Source organism: Dysidea avara, chromosome 5 (genome assembly GCF_963678975.1).
Source record: "Dysidea avara chromosome 5, odDysAvar1.4, whole genome shotgun sequence".
In the NCBI taxonomy this organism is placed as follows: Eukaryota; Metazoa; Porifera; class Demospongiae; order Dictyoceratida; family Dysideidae; genus Dysidea; species Dysidea avara.
In genome coordinates, this window is record NC_089276.1 from 12,372,063 (window position 1) to 12,394,953 (window position 22,891).

Below are 22,891 nucleotides of genomic sequence, written 5' to 3' on the forward strand. Positions count from 1 at the left end.
GGGTGTCAGTAGCTGATAGTAATTCTGTTATCCGGCCTACCATACGTTTATTAGCAGATCTCTTTGTGGCACTTAATGATACACCAATAAGCTTTCCTAAAAACTTTGTGCCGCCTTTAGTAATTGACCTTGTAACACCTTTAGATAAAACTATTCCTTTCTGCAAACACTTAGAGCCGTCGAATAGGTACGATATACACTTCACAGGTTTGAAAGATAGATCCAAGTCACATGCTCTACGGTCAACTGTTTGAAGAACACTAACATGTATATCAAAGTTATCAGAAACCAACGTAACATCATCAGCATAACCCATCACTGAATGCTCACTGGAGTTAACTACTTTCAATGAAGGCCTCCATTTAGCTTTACTGGTGACCGGATCTGTCTCAAGAGGAACGAATTTCCTAGCTCTTTTAGAACAGGGTAGCCACTGCGTCCTATTGAGATCAACTGTTTCATATACCACTTGTCCATTATCTTCACTATACACAATTTTACAAGATCCATCTGTGTAGTACTCATCAACATAAGCTTTGTACCATCCTGGCAATTCTCCATTGTCTTCAGTCCATTTTATATACACATAGGTACCAATAGGTGGAAGCATCTCAGTGTGTGTATTAGAGTAATTGACTGCTCTATTAGAGTAATTGATTGCTCTATTAGAGTATCTCGATCTTTTTGTAAGAAAATCGCAAGGGGGGCTCCTTGATTCCCCGGGTTGCTACGCCTGTGAGAGAGCTAGCCAAGAGTCGCTACTAACGAGTTACGTAATAATACAGATTACGTAGTAAGTTTCTCCCGTGATCAGCGACAGACTGGTGCGCGTTACTGAATAAATGCTTGTAGTCCTTCAGCGCCATGCCGGAGTGCCCACGCAGGTACAATCGGTTGTGCAGTTGAAGTGAAGTATATTGCCGGTCTCATCAGAGTCTTCCGCCTAGACAGGAGACTAGTAAGTGAAATAATTATAATTGTTAGCTAGCTAGCTACATGGGTCTTGTAAGTTGAAGCTCAGTCTCAGTTGGCGTGATCAGCAGTTGTGAATGATGGCTACCATTCTTTTATTACATCGGGGTATTACATATTAGTTAGGCATTATAACTTCTTCACAGACTATACATTCAATGCCCCATTTTGATTTTGATTATAACTGTACTCTAGTTAGACTACAAAACAAAAACACATAACTATTGCAAAGCCGGAAATTTTTACATGTGAGTGCTACACATGCAATACTTACAAATCAGCAATATACTAGAAATTACTGAGGATATGGTTGTTAAAGTGAAGTAATGATGAAAAAGTACACTGAATATGGGCTTGAAACTGGCAATGGCAGCACGGTAAGTCAGTATTCCACCAAACAGACAAACTATGTATAATATGGGGAAGAATTTCTGAGTGACAACACAGATCAGCATGGTTCATGATCACTGACAACTTCACATCTTTTGCATAGCTACGACCAGCCTGCCTACACAAGACAAGACTTTGTGTTTCTGTACAAGCATAATTAGAAGTGTCAATTGCTGACAGACATTATCAGTATTGGCAACACTGATTTTACAAACATGCAGGCTATTGATTTACAAGCGTGCACAGGTGTGCATGCCTTCAACTCATGTTAATTTATCATGTAGAATTTCTTCTAGTCAGGTTGATTCATCATGTCAGTTAGAGCAGAAAATGGATTTGTACCAGAGGTAGGATATGATCACAAGGAAATTGAGACAACATTTCTAGGGTTGAGTTTATCATCAGACTCATCTGTCATAACTACCTATGGTAGAGGTGGGAACAATGTGTCATTTGTCAACATCAACTATACCATACAACCTAAACCATTCTTGGCTCATTTTAAGGAGATCCCTGCAAAGAAGATTCTAGATAATGTTAGGTGAGTTGGGTTGTTACTTTGATGAAATCTGCATTCATATATAGGATGCGTGTGTGTGTGTGTCTGTGTCTGTGTGTGTCTGTGTGTTAGTACGGTAGGCAAAGCTTTCCTCTAGCTTTGAGATTGTCTTTTTTGTGTTTACTGATGTTGTTGATTGTAGTGGATCAATGAGTCCTGGTCTAAATGCCATAATGGGACCAAGTGGAAGTGGAAAGACCTCGTAAGTTTTACAGATGCATACATAGCTACAGTACCAGTAGCAACAGGTGCTCTTGTACACCCTGCATGTACCACAGTGATGCACTTAAGGAGACCATAATGTACCTATCAATTATGTTTGCATGACTTATAGCTACTAGCTAACAAGCCAATCTCATGCTCCAGTGGGTGGAATAATGTACTTGTTTTCATCCTCCTTGTACCAGCAAGTAAACTAATCCCATGCTTTATTGCATACTAATTTGTTAGAATAAGTGTGATATACATGGTTGGGATGATGTGGTGTGCATTAGCTGGATGTATACCCTGTAGCAGGAGCTAAAAAAGGACTAGTTGTAAATGGCTTTTTTTGGCTAGTTGTAAAAGTCAGACTAAAATAGCAAGCTGCACCACAGTAAAGAATAAAGTCACAATTACATAATAATTACAATTATGTGCTGTGCATGTTAACACTCTTTTTTTACAGTCTACTGTAGGGATTTCCTCAGGATCCAATCTTGCGATAGCCATTTTCAAAAGTTTTCATTACATCTTTCCGCAATTATGTTTCAAGGGTAAGTATGTCCCTAGACCTCCCCAAGTTAGTAAGGATTCCCTTCAATCGTTCCCTTCACTGACACTTTAGCAGTCATGACAATATAGAGCACAAAATATGAACTTCAAACACAGAAGCAAATTTTGTTTATGTTTAACACCCCCCGGTCTCAAGTTAGGGCTAGTTGTAAGAAAAATAGTTTTTTTAGCCACTGCCCAGTGGGATACTGCAGTCTGGCCTAGCTTGCAATGGTAAACCCTAGATAAGTCATGCATTGATAGCCAGTAATGCAAAATTCACTTTCCTTTATTATTAGAAGGCAAGCCCTGGCTGTGGATGCACCTGAAGTTGCTTTCTTTGATATGCAGGTCCATGCAGCTATGCATTCCTAGCTAATACTTTGGTAGCATCTCTATAGTTTTTCCAGCCTAGTAACAACTTCACCCTTACAAGTACATCAATAATTACCGTATAGTAAAAAACTTAGGCGAATTTGGCAAATAGCATTCAATTCGCCAAAGTTTTTTTGCCAATTATTTTAGATGGTCACATGAGCACATTGAGTAACTAGAACTTGAGATGAAGGTTAGCTTGTACCACCACACAATAGAGATCAAGCTGACTTTGGAGATCAAGAATGTGTCCCACAGTTATAAGCACTCCTTGGGATAGCATTTCCAACCAGCTTCTCATTTGCACATCAGCTACTTCATTGTCTTTCGATGGTTTATGATGGATTTGGCCAAATATTTCGATATACGTGACAATCTCTGCTACTGGAGTTCACTGAAAAAGTAAATATGATCACTCTTGGCATCGCAGGAGATAGCGAAGCACGCCGTCGTCAGATTAGTAGCACGTCATTAGATTAGTAGCTACAAAAGTACTACTACAACAACAACGCTAGCTACCTATACACTTACTACACTACTTAACTGATGAGTTGACACCTTGTCATTATCATTACACACTGTGCAGTAAAACTTTGGTGATAAAAACTTTGGCAAATATTATTTCAATCACCGAAGTTTTTTCCACCAATTTTTTCAACTGAGGGGTTTCATCACACTTTTTTACCGCCAAAGTTTTTTACTATATGATAGTTGTTTTTTAAGTATACAACCATGCATTTACTTCAATGACCATGATACCATTATAATATGCATTCAAGGGGCATTAGTTATCCACAAAAAAATATTCGTCGTCATTAATTAGTGATCATTACTCTGTGTCATGTTACAAGCTGAGTGCAATATATGAGTGATCCTTGAAAATATATCTGAACTGTAAAATTTGTTCATCAGTGTACCTGTATGTATATGGTAACCATGGAAGGAATTTATTATGCAATCGTAGCACAAGCACATAGTCATGTATTACACATGACTTACAATTCAATGATGCTGTTATCAACAGATTATTAGATATTCTGGCTGACCGCAAGGCTAAGAAAGGACTAACAGGACGTGTTCTTATTAATGGTAGGAGACAACCACATAACTTCAAGTGTGCCTCAGCCTATGTAGTCCAGGTAGTAGTGTGTGTGTGTTTGTGTGTGTGTGTTTGTGTGTGTGTGTGTGTGTGTGTGTGTGTGTGTGTGTGTGTGTGTGTGTGTGTGTGTGTGTGTGTGTGTGTGAGGCACCATTATACCTGTACTGTAATATTCTTGCTGTTGTATGTGTATACTTCTTTGTAGGAGGACTTGTTGATGGGTACTTTGTCTGTGAGGGAGAACTTAGCCTTCTCTGCTGCTCTACGACTGCCCATGTCATTGACAAGGAAGGAAAGATCTGACAAAGTGGAGAGTGTTATAGCTGAATTGGGTCTCAGTCATGTCGCAAACACTAAAGTAAGAGTGTGTGTGTGTTTGTGATCATGAGTACCGTACTTGTACGTATATATACACCTGTATGTATTCTATGTAACTTGTTTACCAGGTGCATGTAATAATGTACTGGTAGCTAGTAATATGTATGTATAGACAAATTGTATATTGGGACAAAGCCCCAATTTTATCCTTATATTGTGTGGCTGGAAAAGTTGGTTTAGTTTACTCAGCCTTTGGTTTGCTAACTGTGTTTATTATATAGTTATACAACTGCCACGAGTGCTCTGCCTGATATAAACGCACGAGCCTGAGGGCCGTTAGGCCCAAAGGCAAGTGCATTTATACAGGTAGAGCACGAGTGCACGTTGTATAACTGTTATGTACCACTCACCTAATAGGTGGAGAGAGTCTCACAAGACAGCTGTAACACTTATAAAGGCCAGGTTTCTAACATCGATTGTGGGTAACCAAGCCAGACGTTGCAATGATGTTCCCCCTGCAGTACTGCAGCCACCTGAGATATTGAAAGCTAGTACGCTATGGGTTATATCACTAACCTGAATTTGCTGTTCGACTCTCATCATGTAGTGCTCAGCATGCCAGCATGCCATATAGACTAAGCACCAGACTAATCACCATAGTGATTCTCTCGAGCAAAAAAAAGCAGCTAAATAGACGGTTTAAGTAAACAAAACCTAACTACTAAACGATACTAGTCTAATTCTTACTATTTACACTGGCTAAACTTGAATCTGGTGGCATGACAAAACTGGTTACCACAACCGAACGTAAAGGTTAGTATTATTTAGAATATATTTGTTTTATTGAGTCATTGTCGAAGTGGACTACAGCTTAATCTGGGCTAAGATGGCACCAGACTAGTAAGGTGTATAAGTACGTTTATATATATGTAGACTAGAGTTGTGGCCACCGGTGTTGGCTTTGTCGATCACCATTGGCTGCTTGTAAACATTATACGTATTGGTGACGTTATGGCCCACAATCGACCTTTACATGTCAGGCTATAAAAGAATTCGAGTGATCTGTGAAGTGTCTTTCCACCTATTAGGTGAGGTGTCGTAGTGGTCTTCGCCACCGGCACTTGTGCTATGCTGCACAAAACCGCAGCCAGTGAAATATCTGTATATTACACTGCGGTCGGTGCATTATAACTTATAATGCACTCGTTGTGGTCTACAAAACCACAACCAGTGCATTATAAGTTATAATGCACTCGCTGCGGTCTGCAGCAGTGCAATATACAAATTATGGCACTGGCGGTGCCTTTGAACTGCCCACGCAGAGTGGTACATACGTACATGTACCTTACAGTGTGTTCATCGGTATACTGAAGTCTGGGTATTTATGTATTTCTTATAAATGATGGCATTTAATAGAAAGTGCTTTGTATAGCTAATTGCAAAAATGACTGCTGAAGCATGAGGTGGAGCAGGTACGTATATCCACTCTATTGTGCAAAGTTGAGATTATATAGTAATCAATCAACTCTGGTGTCAGAAATTCATTGTATTTACTGTAGTTGTCTGAAATTTAACAGGACATAATGGCATCAGAGCTATGTATGTACTCCACATTGACAACCTTCAATATCAGTAGGTTGGTAGTCCACTACACTGACCATCAACACTTGCATCCTGGCATACATGCATCATTGTGTTGTGGCCACTATAATACCATCAAAGCAGTTTCTTAGTTAGTCCAGCTGGTAACTTTATGTCTGCACTGTTGACAGAGAATGTTGAAAAACTTACATCTTGAAGGAATGATCCACAAGATGTGCAGAGTTCTAGGCTAGTTAGTTTGTAGTGTACACACCTGCAGTATATAGCTACTACCACCACCACAATAAAGTTTAGCTAATCAACCTTGATCAGTTACAGTTATTGACAGCAAATTAAGAAGGTGACAAAACGTTTCACATATATACATACAAACAATATTATGCAATTGCAGAGAAAGATAATTGTACCGATATAGGCTTCCTTATTAGGTAATTTTCATGTTCCAGAAGCCATTTTATTTCAAGTGCATGCCTGTATATATGCTAAAAGTTGTGCTGGCCAAAAAAGATTGTTCTTTAATACTTTTATGAACACTTGGTCTATTGTTATCTGTTGTTATCTGTTGCTATTGTGTACCTTGCAAAGCAGCTGTACAAAGGCATAAGTGCTGTCAAGCATGAAAGCACCGGTAAAATAGTATAGAAAAGTTACTGATAATCTATAGCATGCAAGTTATGTAGTATTTGCATGTGTCTTTGATCACGACTAGTCTGGGTTGTTCTAGCATTCCGGGTTTTCCATACTCCCTTGACTATTGCTAGTATGCTATATACATTTATTTGTACTAACAAATAATTCAGCTTGCCCAGCTGTGCAACTGTTGCACTTGATCACTCCCACAGGTTGGAACAGAAATGAGTAGAGGAATATCTGGAGGTCAGAAGAAACGTACCAGTATTGGAATGGAGTTGATAATTTCTCCTGGTATTATATTCCTGGATGAGCCCACTACTGGATTAGATGCTACAACAGCAGTATCTGTTGTCAGATTGCTGAAGGAGTGAGGATGTGTTGGGTTGTGTGTGAATGTGCTGAGAGTATATATGTGACCGGATTTCATATAACAAGGCTTCCACACACAAAATCAAACTTACGATTTTACCAGAAATGGATTGCTGGTCTAATACACTATCATATTTCACACTGTACTTCCTTCAGCACTGGCAAGTCTGGTTTCTGTAGCAGCTTTCTTCCGACCCTGTCAAAGCCATGAGTGTGAGATTGGCACCATTAAATGACCATGGCTTTGTGATAATGGTGTGTAGTGAGCTGAGACTTCACAGAGAGCTCGCCAATAGTGTTCTCAGTCAATTTGGAGTAATTTGAGGGCCATGGAGGGCCATGGAGAGCCCAAACTTGGCCTCTGGATTCCAATCATCTTCTTACTTCATTTTATACCCGTATATTAAGACCACTGTCCACCCCCACCCTCCCACCCTATTACTACCACCTGTGATATTATAAAGCTGCTCAAAACAGGGCAAATGTTGGGTATCAGAAATGTATACACCCACTCAGTGATAGCTAGTGAACAGATGAACAATTGGTACAAATTTTGTTTACACAGCTGTAGGCACTGGGAAGTTATTACACAATGATTCCTTAAAATCGCCATATCTCCTAACAAAGCTTTGTGCGTCGAAGCCTTGTTTTGTCAAATTCAGTCACATATAGTGTGGTTTAGTGTAGTGTGTGTCGGTAACACATCACTCACTAGTGGTGTGTTCCTGATGGACAGTGATAGCCCCCTGTAACATAAAATGGGGTTAGGGGGTCTTGTAGTGCTTATGTGTAGATACAGTATCTGCACAATAAGTTTCCAGAAACCTAAATCTCTAGATTCAGGTTCTTCCTTACTATCCATGTCCTTAATCTGTGGTCCACTCACTCAGTTTAAATTCAAGAATTCAACGTACACATGTTATGGACAAAGGACATTAATGACATAGCTAACACAGGTAGTATGTGTATTATTATAGAGCACTAGTTCGCATGATGAGTTTTTCACTTCAGGTCCAAGAATACATAGAATTCATAGCATCTACTGTGTAGTAATATGATAGTCAGTGGGTATGTGATTGTGTTTTGTTATCACTCTACAGATTGAGTTCATCAGGCAGGGTGATCATAATGTCAATACATCAACCACGTTACTCCATTTACAAGTTGTTTGATTCACTGACACTGATGTCTCGTGGTCGACTAGTCTATCATGGACCTGCTGACAATGCCTTGAACTATTTCTCTGAATTAGGTTAGTCTGATAAGGTGTATTCATATATGCCATGAATTGTTGTTTTGAAGAAGAGTTTTTCATAAAACTTACTGACCTGTCTTAGTTGCCATCTAAAGAACGCTATTCTACATACAGTTATTAACCCATCTAATGCAGCTGAAACTGTTAGTTGTTGAAACTTTTTACTAGTATATGCAGTTTCTGTTGTTTTCAGCACCCACATATTCTTAGTGAAATGACTTTGTTTACACCTCAGTGACTACAAACAATGAAACAATGAAGCAATGCTGATTATTACTGTAACTTACTACCAGCTAAGACTGTGTCACTCTCAATGTGCATGGACCCTTGAATGTGTCTAGTACAGTAGTATTACTTGAAACTCTCGTGACTACTCTATTAAAATGTCTTGATCTTTTGCTGTGAAGTGTAGCCAGTAGATAATATGTTTTTAATATGAATTTCACAGTAAAAAGTGTACGGTATGATGGAAATTTTTGACAAAAGAAAAATTTGACAAATCCACACTTCATTAGTGTTGACGAAATTATTGCCAAAAATCAAGAAATCATACATGTACTCATAGAGGTGCTTATATGCAGATTGTCTGATGAATTAAAAGTTGATGAATTTAACAAATTCATCAACTTATTCTTTCATCAAAATTTTCTGCTGTATGGTAGTGTGTTTATCTTGAGCACATCATTCCACCTTAGAGGAGGTTTGGAGTGCTTTAAGTGCTACTTTGAAATATTAATAATGTTAATATTAATTTTGGCTTGAAATTTCACATGAGCCCTCAATAGTCACAATACAAAACTAGCAAATGGTGGGGCTTAATGGAACTCGTCAGATATTTAGATCGTGTTTCATATAAGCATTGAGGTAATGTAGTCTGCTTTGTAAAAGCCCCTATATATTTTCGAGGCGACAATTATGTAACTTTATATCTTCTAGCACTGTTGAGGTATGTATATTCTAGTGAGCAAAACAATAATGTCACACTCCATTACATTGTCCACACATTTTATTTTATCACAGAAAATTGGCTTTCTGCGTAACAGATTTTTAAAGGTGCTTAATTGCTTCTGACCTCCTCAGATACCACCTTTTAATTTATTTCTGTTACATAAACATACGTTTATTGAAATAACACTTAATTCTTATTAACAAGAGTTTATACCCTACACCATTATAAACTCTTGCTATTAATGCTCTGAATTATCATGCCACATATAACAGATACAAAACAAGCTACACCCAATAAGTACACACCACTATTGGCACTTCAGACACGTAATATGTTTTGCAACAATTCCACATCCCCTCCTGGATTAAGTTATTTGAACGTCTGGTGACTGGTCCCCAGGTACAAGGTGTGTACTATTGACCTAACAGTACAGGTAGTTGGCACTTTTTCATGTGACCTTAAAACAGCAATCTCTGATGGGAAATCAGTTGTGATTAAGTGTGTATCATGAGTTGTTACCAAATATGCTTGTACACACATACTGTGTTGCCCATTACTTGGGAATATGCCAAATGTATGAATTTTAAAAAAAATGCAATTCCTACAGGTTACCAGTGTGAACAACACAATAATCCTGCTGATTTCCTCCTTGATGTGATCATAGAGAATGAGGAGGCTGATGGTCCTGAAGGTACTACATTAAATGTATATTATGGGGCTGATATACATGCAGTGTAAATACTACAAATACTCTTGGTACTTACATACCGGTTCTACAGCCACTATAAGTTAGTCCCATATAAAACACCCAGAGTATATAGAGCCTTGCAACAGAAACAAACTCCAAGTTTCAAATAAATGTTGGGTCTCAAATAAATAACTAGTGCAGACAATCTTGTATAGTGCCACAAATGACACTATTTGTAGCAGTAAAGGAAAAGTGGTTTGTGTCCTTCCTTTTGTCAAGGAGAACACAACTCAGACATAGGAAGTTGATTCCTCTTGGTGGTCCTGTTTAGTGGCCAGTGTGAAAAGTTGCTTAAGTGCCTGAGAAATTATTTGAGATGTAATGAGTGCCTGGTTTTTAGTTAGAAAGTAGCACAACATATACAAACTTATTACTGTTTATTGGTTCACATAATATACTAACATAACATCTCCTGTGTTGGACACATCTTTGTCATATATAGTATATGTGTGATTGTGCTGTATGGATTTATCAGATGGTGGTACGGCTGAGCGTAAGGTGGAGTCTTCTGGTGATGCTGCTCGTCTTCCCTACATTTATGAAGAGAGCAATGAGTTTCTGTCAGTCAAACAACACCTTGATATGAAACTGAAAACAGCTCTTAATGAACCACAAGCAGAAACCCTAGAATTTGAAACTAACTTTCCTTGGCAGGTTAGTAAACTCAGTTAACATGGTCATCTTTACCTTATATATTGGTATCCATACAAAGGGAATGCAGGACTGCATTACATTATGGTGTGCATCATTTACAAAGATATTCGGATAACCATTTCCAGTCATTTTCTTCTGTCCAAGACTTGGTCCAAAATAACTATATACTGCTTTTCTTGCTAGTAAATGTATATGTGTGCTCTTTTATGATATGCTTTGCTTAGGGATGCATCATTTCAGCCAGCAATATTCGGGGGACACTATAAGGGAGTACAGTGGAATCTGTTTTAGTGGCCACCTGTATAGGAAGGTCACCTCTCTAAAAAGGCCATCTCCTAGTGAAATAAATTACACAACAATGCAGCTGTATAAAGCAACCACCTGCATATTATCGCCAAGAATATTTAGCCCAGCTTAAAGAGATTCCACTGTAATAGCATTGAAGGCATAATAGGTATAGTGGACACTGAAAAACGTAAACTTTGCAGATTTTCTATACCTGAAACAAATAATGGTGATACTCTAATAGAGTGGTCATTGCACAGTAAAGTTATAATTACACAGTTGGAACTTGGAAATGTTGGAAAAAAATAGCGCAAATATCATACTAGGTGGAAAATATGTAAAAGAAATGTTGGAAAGCAAAAAAATAGTTATTGAAATAGCATTCTACCTATACCAACACCCTTATCGCTGTTACAAATACAGTAGCACTATTAAAACATGTCAAGATCAATGACACATGTTGATTGTTTTGTTACAGTTTGGAATTTTAGCAGTCAGGACCTTCCGTAATCTTATCCGCAGTAGACTGACTACTGGTGTACAGGTAAATGTGCTTTAGAGATACGTATGCATACATGCATACACATGCACATACGCGCCATTTGTGTGCACGCACACACACACACACACTCATACATACATACATACACACACATACACACAACATACAGACAGATAGACACACACACACATACACACATATACATACACACACACACACATACATACACACACATACATGCATACACACACATACATGCAAGCATACACATACATGCAAACATACACACACACACATACATACACACACACATACATGCATAAACACACATACATACACACACATATCTGCATACACACATACATACATACACACAAGCACATGCATACACACACACATACATACACACACATACGTATGTATACACACACATACGTACATACACACATATGTACATACACACATACATACATACATACATACATACATACATACATACATACATACATACATACATACATACATACATACATACATACATACATACATACATACATACATACATACATACATACATACATACATACATACACGCACATGCATACACACACACACATGCATACATACACATACATGCATACACACACACACATACACACACATACACACACATACATACATACATACATACATACATACATACATACAAATATACATGTGGTGTACTGTCATGGGTTGGTTGAACCACAGTTTGCCAACCTTACTCAGCTTGTGGTAGCATTAAATTGCATACTGGCATAGGCAGATCTGAGAGGAGCCCAGAGGGCAAAGGAAAGGGGCTGGCCCTTCTCTTTCCCCCTTTGAACTTACAGGACTATATTGACACCCAAAAAAAGCTGGGCACACCGTATTGAAGTACAGAAAGCCAATGGACAAAAAACATAATATTATAGTTGTAAACTGTACTGGAAGAAATATGAGTTTAAATCTTTGTGCAAAAATTGGGGTACTCTAATAGAGCAGTCACAATTCTAATGTCATCATCAAATGATAATTTTTGCAAATTATAACAATACTGCCTTATTACACTTTACCATCAGATAGGTTTTATCTCAGATAGGCTATAACTAATTTTGTAGGTTAAAACTTTGCAAAGCATACACTTTGTTAAATAACTATCAAAAATGGTCTCAAATTCAAACCTAGAAAGTCTAATTTGAAAAATTTCTCAGAAGATTAGAGTCTTAGAATGTATTATGTCCTTCATTATCCAACTATATCAATCAATGTTATGTAAATGAATATAACTTGTGTACTAGGGTTCCATCTTTCCTTCTTAGTGGAAAAAAAACACTGAAACTCCTGAGATGTACACTGTATACCATTCTTATATGAAACTGACAAACTGAAAACAGTATATACTGTTTGTCAGATTATAAAGAAAATGTACTGTATTTTCTATTAGAGTAATTACTGTGTATATATGAATACTCTTGCATTTATTTGCTCAGCAGTGAGATTGAAAGGTACATATATAGCTGCTTGAATACTTGAAGTTATAGATTCTTATAAGTTTACTAGCTTACCCATATGAAATTCAAATGGATTTGTCTCTGATTAGGTTGGTATGCTGATTGTCCTGTCCATAGTTCTAGGACTCATATTTCTACAAGCTGATGATAATTTTGCTGGTGTACAAGACAGGTGTGTTGAACATGTGTCTGGATGGAGTAAAATATGTGTTTTCTATGTACTGTATCTTCCAGGATTGGTGCCATGTTCTTTGTTGTAATCAACATGGCTTTCATCAACATTCCTGCTGTAGATGTGTTTCTGAAAGAAAGGCCAATCTTTGTGTAAGTTTGTGTGTCATTGTGTTTTGCATAACACCCCACGAATGAAGAACAGTCAACTAATTCTATAAAGAAGCACTCATCTCATTTGTTACACTCTGCAATGTGATATTATAATGTGTAATATTGGTTTGGTACTGTTATCGCGTTATCTGAAATATAAGTTGACTTTTAGCAGATAGTTCACTTAAGTACCATATTTGCACTATATATATAGCATTGTTGTAGTTGACTTTGTATCACTGTTGGTATGAAGAACACAAACCTTGAGATATCAGACTTCCATGATATCCAAGGGTTGATACAGCAAGGAGTTGAACAAATTTGGTATGCCGATGATGCTTGTGCTTGTGGGAAACTAGGTGCTTTGCATAAATGGTGGGACCACTTTTGTGAGTTAGGCCCTTCTTTTGGGTACTTTGTCAATGCAGTGAAGACTTGGCTGGTTACGAAGGATCACTTATTTCAGGACTCTGTTTCTTCCTTCAATGGGTCTGGTATCAGAGTTACCAGTGATGGCCGTCCTTATTTAGGGGCTGCCATAGGTTCTGAGAGTTACATACAATCCTTTGCTGCTGACAAGGTCAAGGGCTGGTCTGAAGAGACTACTGTTTTGGCTAGATTTGTGGAGAGTCAGCCCCATGCTGATTACTGTGCTTTTACATATAGTTTGGATGTTTGTTTCTAGGACTGTCCCCTTTGACAGTGTGATCTTTCAACCTCTTGAGGATGTAATGCAACATCTGTTTATCCCTACCTTATCAAGCTATCCACTGCCTTGTGATAATTTACAGCAATTGTTTGCTCTTCCTGCTCGTTGGGGAGGCCTGGGTATTTTTATTCCAACTATCACAAGTAACAATGAGTTGGCTGCTTCTCGTCAGATTGCTGAGCCTCTTTGTTTGTGTATTCATGACCATTCTAAGAGCTTTATTGAGGCTATTTCTTTGCAACAGTCTAGAAAATCTTCTGTGAGCAAAGCAAAGTTAGAAACCTACTCTAAGACTTCTTCTGAATTACTTCATCAGTTGAACCCACACTGCAGTGTGCAGTGGAGCTAGCATCTGTGAAAGGGGCTTCGAATTGGCTTACAACTCTCTCCTTGAATGAGCATGGTTTTGCTCTACACAAGTCTGCCTTTCAGGATGCCTTGGTCTTGTGTTACAGTTGGCCTCCCTTCTGTACTCCAACTCTTTGTGCTTGTGGGGCTTCATTCTCTGTGGATCATGTGCTCTCTTGTCCGAAAGGGGGACTACGTATACCTTCCCTTCGCCACAATGAGATAAGGAACCTCACTGCTACTCTTTTGACAGAGGTATGCTCCCAGGTGTGTACTGAACCAGAACTGCAGCCTGTCCACAATCATGATGAGTTCCATCTTTCCACCTCAAATACGCAAGAAGGGGTTCATTTGGACATTGTCATGAATGGTTTTTGGGGTAGTTGTTCTAAGAGATGTTTTACTGATGTTCGTGTTTTTAATCCACTTGCCCTATCTAACAGTTCTTCATTGCTTTCTTGTACCTTTAAGAATATCAAGCATCAAGCTTACAGTCAGAGAATTCATGAGGTTGAACATGCTTCGTTTACACCTATTGTCATGTCGGCAACAGGGTGATTGGCTCACGAGGCCACAGTTTTCTACAAGCATTTGGCTTCTCTCCTATCGGCTATTATAAGTGGGGTCATGAATACTCCGTAGTCCTGGGTTGGCTTTGGTGTTGTGTTGGTTTTTCTCTGCTCTGTTCAGCTATTCAATGCACTCAAGGGACACGTTCATCCATTGGTGCTTACACAGGGCTCCACCACCAATGGATCTAGGGCAAGTGGAGTCCTGCTTGTTAGAGTAACATGCTGGCTGCGTTACTCTACTTTTCTCTTGTATTGTTCAGTTGTCCAGCACATGCCTTTCTTTGTGCTGGTGGTGGTAAGCAAGGGCAGTCCATCAATCCCAAGTTTAGTAAAAATGATATCGAAGGGTTCAAGTTTTCTTTGCTCAAACGTTTCTATCACCACCTTTTTCATGAGACAAAAAGGATTTTGGTATCTATTTTTTTAGCTTTAATTTCTTACCACTTTTATTGTATTGTCCATATTAAAAGTATTCATGTTCAGGTGCAGCTCATTACTACAACATATTGGTGTCAGAATTGGCAATTCTGTAGCCACTATATCGGCTATTAAATATCAGTAAATTTCTGTATCAGTGCACTGGATACTACATATTAATGCAACTAGCTACACAAAATGTGTTTACAGCTCTTGTAAATGTAAGTTCTGTACATGGCTGAGTGTAAGAGTGCACCTTTGAGGACTAGTACTGTAATGGAAGACCACACTATTAAATTTTGTAAATGTAATAATTATGCATGTGTTTACACTGTTTGGACGTGAGTGCTTCACAGGCTAGCAATGATTTTGTGTTAATAACACACTCTGTCACATACAACTGTATGTTACTACAGTAGTGGTTCCTTTGTTATCCAAACTTATTGGGCCCTAGGTGTGTTTGGTTAATGGAAAGTTCAGATAACTGAAGCCTATATATACATTTATATGCAGAGCTCAGTTACAATACTATACACTTTAGACAAAATACTCTAATAGAACAGTCACTTCCATAGTTTGGAGGATAACAGAACATTCATATAATTGATGGCTGGGTAATGTATAGTGATAATCTTATGGTGACTATGTATGCATTACCTATGTTATAGAAAGACGAGTTAGTTAGTTGGTTAATATAATTACCTACAGTATAGGCAGTATGTGTGTCAGCAACTACTCTGGTCAGCATGAGGGGATTATTAAGTTGTAGCCAGGTAACATGGCACCCACAAATAATTCGATTTTGGCTTCTAACAAGCCTAATATTCCACACAACTTTGGACTTTGGGAAATGGTTTATGAAAGTCAAATTCATGAGATGATATTAACGCTGGTAGGCACATGATGAACACTTACGAGATGCCTTCTCGTTGCATCCGCATATAAAAACTCAGCAGAAATGCTTTACACAATCTAAGGGTAAAGAGTGCCGCTACAACCATGAACTTAGTCAACTAATACTACAACATAAAACTAGCAACAATCAAATTTTGCCCAACTTTGTTTTACTATATAAAAACTCAGCAGAGATGCTTTAGCATCATTAGCTCAATGATTAAAAATAGTTTCCTAAGTGTTGCTTCACAAACAAGTCTACTTTCTAATTATAAGGCAGTTTTTAGGTGACTGCTGTATTAGGAGTTTGTAAAAATTCCATGGCGATTCTTATTACGAACCACATATCAAAACAGCCAGGCTACAAAAAGGGTGCAGCATCTAAAACATACACTAAGATTAGAAAAACGTTTTAAAAGCATATATGGCAGCCAGCAATGATGATAATGTAAATTAATGACAATTTTGCAATGACACTGATCATGATTGATTTCAACATCACTGTACTGATTCCTTCTTTTGCTTCAAAACTTTTTTCACCCTGAAAGCCACATTATTCTTTCACAGTTGGTATAGACTGTTTAAACAATTGTGTGTTTTCATTCTTTTAGGCATCAAAATGTCAGTGGGTACTACCGAGTTTCATCTTACTTCTTTGCAAAGGTGGTTTGTGATCTTTTACCGATAAGACTCTTCCCAGTAGTTTTCTACACTACCATAACATACTGGATGATTGGTAAGTGTGCATGTATTCTGTATTTAAATAGTTTATATATATTAATCTCCTAATGTAGTGAACTTGTTAATGTAGAATGTTTGAACATGAAGCAAAAATCATAATTATTACGATTGTTAGGTTTTGAGCCGGATGTTGGAAAGTTCTTTTTCTACATGTTGACAATTGCTCTGATGGCATCTTGTGCATCAGCTCTTGCCTTTGCTGTCAGTGCACGTGCTCCAGTGGCCGACCTAGCCATTATGGGGATTGCTTCATCATTCCTTATACAAGTGGTATGTGTGTGTGTTGTGATTTTGCAAACCTGTTTACACCACTTATTATAGAAAATTATAAATCATTAAGACTGACAACTAATGCTATATTCCTGTAGATGTTTGCAGGATTTTTAAAAAATCTGAGGACAGTTGATGACTGGCTCGCCTGGTTGGAATATCTCAGTATATTTCGCTATGCACTAAATGTGAGTTATGGGAGGTTGATAACATTTCTCATTGTTTTTGTTGAAGAAAGAACTTAATATTGTCAACCTGTACATGGTATACAGGATAAAATCTCAGTTTAATCATAGAGTTTCTCACAGAAAATAGTGACCAGAAACCAGCCTCACAACACCTTCACAGCACTGGTTAGGCATAACCAAGCCCAAAAGTCATCTCAATACTACCCAAAAATGCTCCCAATAGGCTACTATGAAATTTTATTTAGTGGATTTTCTTACTGACTGGCTGGATAATTTCCTGATGTCTTCAGACCAGCACAACAGAAGCTCCCTTCTCCCAGATTAGTCATGTGGCTTTTAGTCTACTGACAATAATGAATGAAAGATCAAGAAGGAAGCCTAGAGGTTGTTGTGTACCTGTTAGGTTACTTGTTTATTCTATTAATAATAATAATCTACCACTTGGTTGCTAGGTGCAACACTTTTACAGCCCAGGAAAATGATGATGAGAATGCTATGTAGTGACTTCCGCCTCTACCTATGGTACAAACTGATAATAATAATACGTAGTATTTAAAGCAGTTATTTCAGCATAATTTTTATGCATTTCTTAGTTACGGACATTTCTGAGATCCGGACAATAGACAATCGTGTGTATCTGACTGCCCTGATAATAGAGGTTCCACTGTACATGACAGTTGTATTGGGTGACTGCTTGATTAGAATATCTTCATTTCTCTGCTCATCTTTAGTGAGCCATGATAGATCAAAGAGCATAGTCATTACGTCTTCATGTTTTCTGCATGAAACTGATCATTATTAGTGCGCCTGGATCATTATTACCACGTTCTGTAGTGATTGCTATATATGTGTAACTATTTACTCTCTCTTACAATAGCATAAGAGTTTCAACAGTGTTGGGGTAATGTGTTACATAACGCGTTACATAATAATTATTACTTTTGTTGTAATGAAGTAATATAACGAAATATGCTGTAAAAACAGGTAATATAACTCAAGTTACTTTACTTGCAAATGTTATGCGTTACCTAAGTAATGAAGTTACTGTAAGAGTCTAATATTACATAACATTATTACTTTATAGAACTCTGCGTGGGCGAGATCAAAGGTAAAGGTATACTTTAAATTTCATAAAGTACACTCTCAGCTGGCCAACAGTGCTTCATGACTACAAAGAAGCACTCTTTGCGGTGCAATAAAGCACTCTTTGTGGGCAATAAAGCACAGTTGCCCACATGCCTTAGTGCAGGCTAATAGCCTGCGGGGCTCGCGCCAGTACGACTAATCACCCACACCGGTGAAGGCTGATAGCCTCGCCGCGCTGAGTGATCAATCACCCCAGCCAATACGAAATTTACCACTGGATTGCTTTTATCGACATACCTAAATGTTTCGATGATGGGTGGGAGAAGGTAACATTGCTGTTACGTTTGTTAATGTAAACGGAAAAGTCCTGGAGATATCACGGAATTATTTCACTGTGACTCACAATAGAATCGATTGTGGGCTGTGAGCAAAACCTGCCAAAATACACGATGAACGTCTACCATGCCAAACTATGGTGAAATACATGTGAGTTACTTTTTAAAACTAGTGTGTGTTCAGGCTGCTAATACATGTAGTTCGTGCAACGCGTGTTAATTACGAGTCCTAGTGTATGGTGAAGCTACACGACTAGAAAGTTCCATAAATCATTTAAAGCATAGCCTTGCTCGTGCTATATGAAAAATAAAGTACTCGGCCGTGCGCCTCGTACTTTATTTTTCATATAGCACTCGCGGCTATGCTTTAACATATACTTAAGTAACGAAGTTAGGCCACTACAATGAGATAACTTGTTTCTCATCAACTTCTCATAGAGTAACACATGCGGGCGGGCGGATTATCTCATTATTTCATTATTGCACAAACCATAGCTATAAATTGCAGGATGTATATATTTGTACAAAACCAATATAATAATCCTTTATTTTAGGTAATTGGCAGGTACACACCAAGCAATGGTGCACACTGAGGGTAAAACTCCAAGTTCACATAAGCTTCAACTTCAGTAACAAAGCTTTCATTTCCTTTACGAGAGCTCCACCAGTCTTGGGGTCATTTACCATACCCCAGTACAGCAACAACAGCAGCAGCAGCAGCAGCAACAGCAGCACTGAGTAGTAGCAAACATCAGCAAACATGCAGCAGCGGGGTTAGCACGTGTAGGATGGTCAGTCTTATTAGGGGGGAGGGGCTGTCTTATGCACTAAAGCTACTATGACTCTTAGATATGCACATAGGGCATGCAGGTCACGGTACCAATGCTAGTGTATAGTCTACTGTACACTGTAGTCACAGTGTTGATGCCTTGATGGTTTTTGATGCTCCAGAAAGCACTCTAATCAACACAGAAGTAAAAAACACTAATAAACGGTGTCTGTATCTCAATGGGGTTGTAGTTTTCCATGGAAATAGTGCTTTTCTACGTGATAAGCCCACTACCACAATACTCAAAAAAGTTATGCTGCAATCTTGTGCACTAATGAGTGCGCATGGGCAAAAGAAAACTTTGGTGCGGGCGGTTGATGAGAAACAAGTTATCTCATTGTAGTGGCCTTATTAATCTCGTTAGTAATCCACTGAGTAACGCCTAGCCACCATGAAGTAATGAAGCTTACTGAATGAAGCTTATTCACCAGCTTCTTTCTTATAACCAATATTTGCACATTGTCCAACAACGCAATCATGTCACGTGATAAAGTGGTAGTTTCACATGTGACAGCTTAAGGCTGTGGACACAAAGTAATATAATATGTAATATTATTATAGTTACTTTATTATATGGACAAGTACACAGAAAAACTTGAAATTTTCAACTAGAGTAGGGACCATAGGCGGCGGAAGGAGGGGGGGGGGGCTAGGGGGCTGAAGCCCCCCCTCAGAATGATATCACACCGAAATTATCTTTCTTGAAGTGGGGCTGAAAACCGTGATAAAGATCGAGATACTCTAATAGAGCAGTCACTCTAATAGAGTAGTCAGTGTGTAGCGAGCTATGTAAGGATTTTATGTAGTTTATCAGCTAGAAATGGTAGCTGGTGAGGTGGAAAACTCTTGTCAGTTGGTTGTGACCTTTTTTTTTTTTTGGTCTCACCTTACCAAACTATAGAAATAAGCCTGGGTCAGCCCAGCGGAGCCCCCCCTCATATCAACTACTTCCTCCGCCGCTGGTAGGGACCATAGCACATCGATAAAAAGTACTGAAACAAGCTTGAGTAGTGCACGATATTAAATCACAGTAAAACAATAAGAAGTGTTATATCCCTACTGTGGATTTCCATTATGGTATCTTGATACCATAATGGAAATGCACAGCACAAGATATTAAAGATACCATTTCTGTGTATTTGTTTGTTAACTTTTTTTGTAAATAATTATTATGACTGGTGAACCCATGCGCTTGCATCTGAAATGGCACCACGCGCCCCAATTAACGTCTGAAAAGTGAAGTATTTATTGCGCTTCGTTGTCAGCTTTGTTCAACCCGTTACGCAGCATTTCGAATCAAGAAATGTTCGAAAAGCACCTCTGCAATCCACGCATACTGAAAGAAATAGTGTCACATGTGCCCCGGTTATATCAATTATCATCTGAAAAGTGAAGTATCCATTACGCTTTGTTGTCGGCTATGTTCAACCCGTTACACAGCAGTACGAGTTGAGAACTGTTTGAAATGCACCTCTGCTATCAAAATAGCCACTATGACAAATACAGACAATTTCTGTTCTTGTTTCCGTTATGAAGGGAAGCCATCATGTGCTAATGCCAAATCGACACTTTTCGCTGTCAGCAAAGATGAATGAGACACAAAGGAGGACACTGGTAAGTCCATGAAGAATGCATTGTACGTACTGCGGTATGCCAAAAGGCACCTGTCGGGCCGAAGCAACGTTGAACAGTGAAAAAATCAAGCCTGTAGCCTTAGCCGTTATCGAGTTACGTGTCTGAAGGAATCAGTCAGTTACTTAGTCAGTCAGTAGAAAATTTTGTTGAATAAATTTTTTTTAAATTCTGTAGCAACTTGTTGAAAACATTTCGGGTCGATCTGAAAACTTGTTTGGGCTTAGTTTTACCTAATCAACACTGCCTCATCGTCATCAGGGAAAATTGAGGCTGGTTTTTGGATGATCTTATCCCGTGGGCCACGCCTACTCCTTTGTGGTCCCTACTATACACTACTATCATAGTGTATGATAATGTGTAACTGTAACTAAATAGTTCAGTTGTAAATAATATATAATATGTAACGAGTTACATTTAAGTAACTGTCCCAACACTGAGTTTCAAATATTTTAATTTACTGTACCTAACTACGTTTCTCTATAAGTAAAGTGTGTTTTGCCCCATCCAAAGACTTATGTACCTCTTGCTGTGATAGCATTCAAAGGTTAAGGAATATAGTGCATGGTTAGCTACTATAAATTAATATCTTTGAAAAATGAACCAAGTCAATGGAGGCTCCATTAATTAACTTTATCCTATTTTTCAAAGAATTCTGTCTGTTGTGCTGTATCAATTATATAGCTAGTAAGTACCCACTATATTCCTTAGCCTTTGGATGCTACTGTAAAGTGCTTTGCAATGTATTATATAGTGTTATTTGTGATCTGTACAGGCTATAACTGTCAATGAACTGGATGGTAATGATTACCCTCCTGGATGTAGTAATATGGCAATGAACATGAACAACTCAAGGTAAATTATTATAGTATTATAGGGGGTTAATACAGCAGATTATATGGCCAAGCGATAAAAAGTAGTGAAAGAAGAGATATAAAGACATGGCTATTAGCAAGCACTGTAGGCATAGTTACAGTACTGTAGCTTTTGTAAGTCCTCTTTTTATTCTAGTTCTTGAATTTACTGAGCCATGCTACATGTAGTGGTTACATGCTTTGATAGCATTGCAAGCACAATTGCTTAAACCACCATACATAACCATATTCTCTCTCTTTCCTTATTGCACTTTCCATGTCTTGTTGCATATATGTGGATGGTGTACTACAGTAATTCCTTTTTGTTTTCCCTCATAGCACTTTTGAGTGTCTGGTTGGCAGTGAATATTTGGACAGACTTGGATATTTGGATTTTGATATCTGGTACAACATACTAGCACTGGTCTGCTTCAATGTTGGTTTTCTTTTGCTGGCATATGTGAATCTTCGACTACTGAAGAAAGACAAATGAATACTGAAATTACTGAATACAATTATCATATTTCTTCTACATGTTACTCTTGCATTGTACATTAGATATTTAGTTTACATGTACTTTGCTTTGAATGTTGCATATTCATGCACACACGAACATGCACATGTGCACACACGAACATGCACATGCACATGTACATGTACACACAGACACACAGAAACAGACACACAAAAAGCAAAA

At 38.2% G+C, this 22,891-nt stretch overlaps 1 protein-coding gene across 2 annotated transcripts; it reads left to right on the forward strand.

The window, feature by feature from the left end:
* The first annotated feature begins 835 nt into the window (after window positions 1-835).
* On the forward strand, window positions 836-22,891 carry LOC136257034 (broad substrate specificity ATP-binding cassette transporter ABCG2-like). 2 transcript variants are annotated; one of them, XM_066050137.1, is made up of 17 exons: window positions 836-958; window positions 1,659-1,903; window positions 2,064-2,123; window positions 4,074-4,188; window positions 4,354-4,506; window positions 6,911-7,068; window positions 8,171-8,322; window positions 9,882-9,965; window positions 10,498-10,676; window positions 11,440-11,505; window positions 13,085-13,167; window positions 13,230-13,319; window positions 16,871-16,995; window positions 17,116-17,270; window positions 17,369-17,458; window positions 22,116-22,195; window positions 22,534-22,891. In XM_066050137.1, the coding sequence occupies exons 2-17, from the start codon at window positions 1,674-1,676 to the stop codon at window positions 22,685-22,687; spliced, it is 1,974 nt and encodes a 657-aa protein (XP_065906209.1). In that variant the 5' UTR covers window positions 836-958; window positions 1,659-1,673; the 3' UTR covers window positions 22,688-22,891. The 2 variants fall into 2 exon arrangements, with proteins under 2 accessions (XP_065906209.1, XP_065906210.1); XM_066050138.1 differs by having other exon boundaries at window positions 1,663-1,903.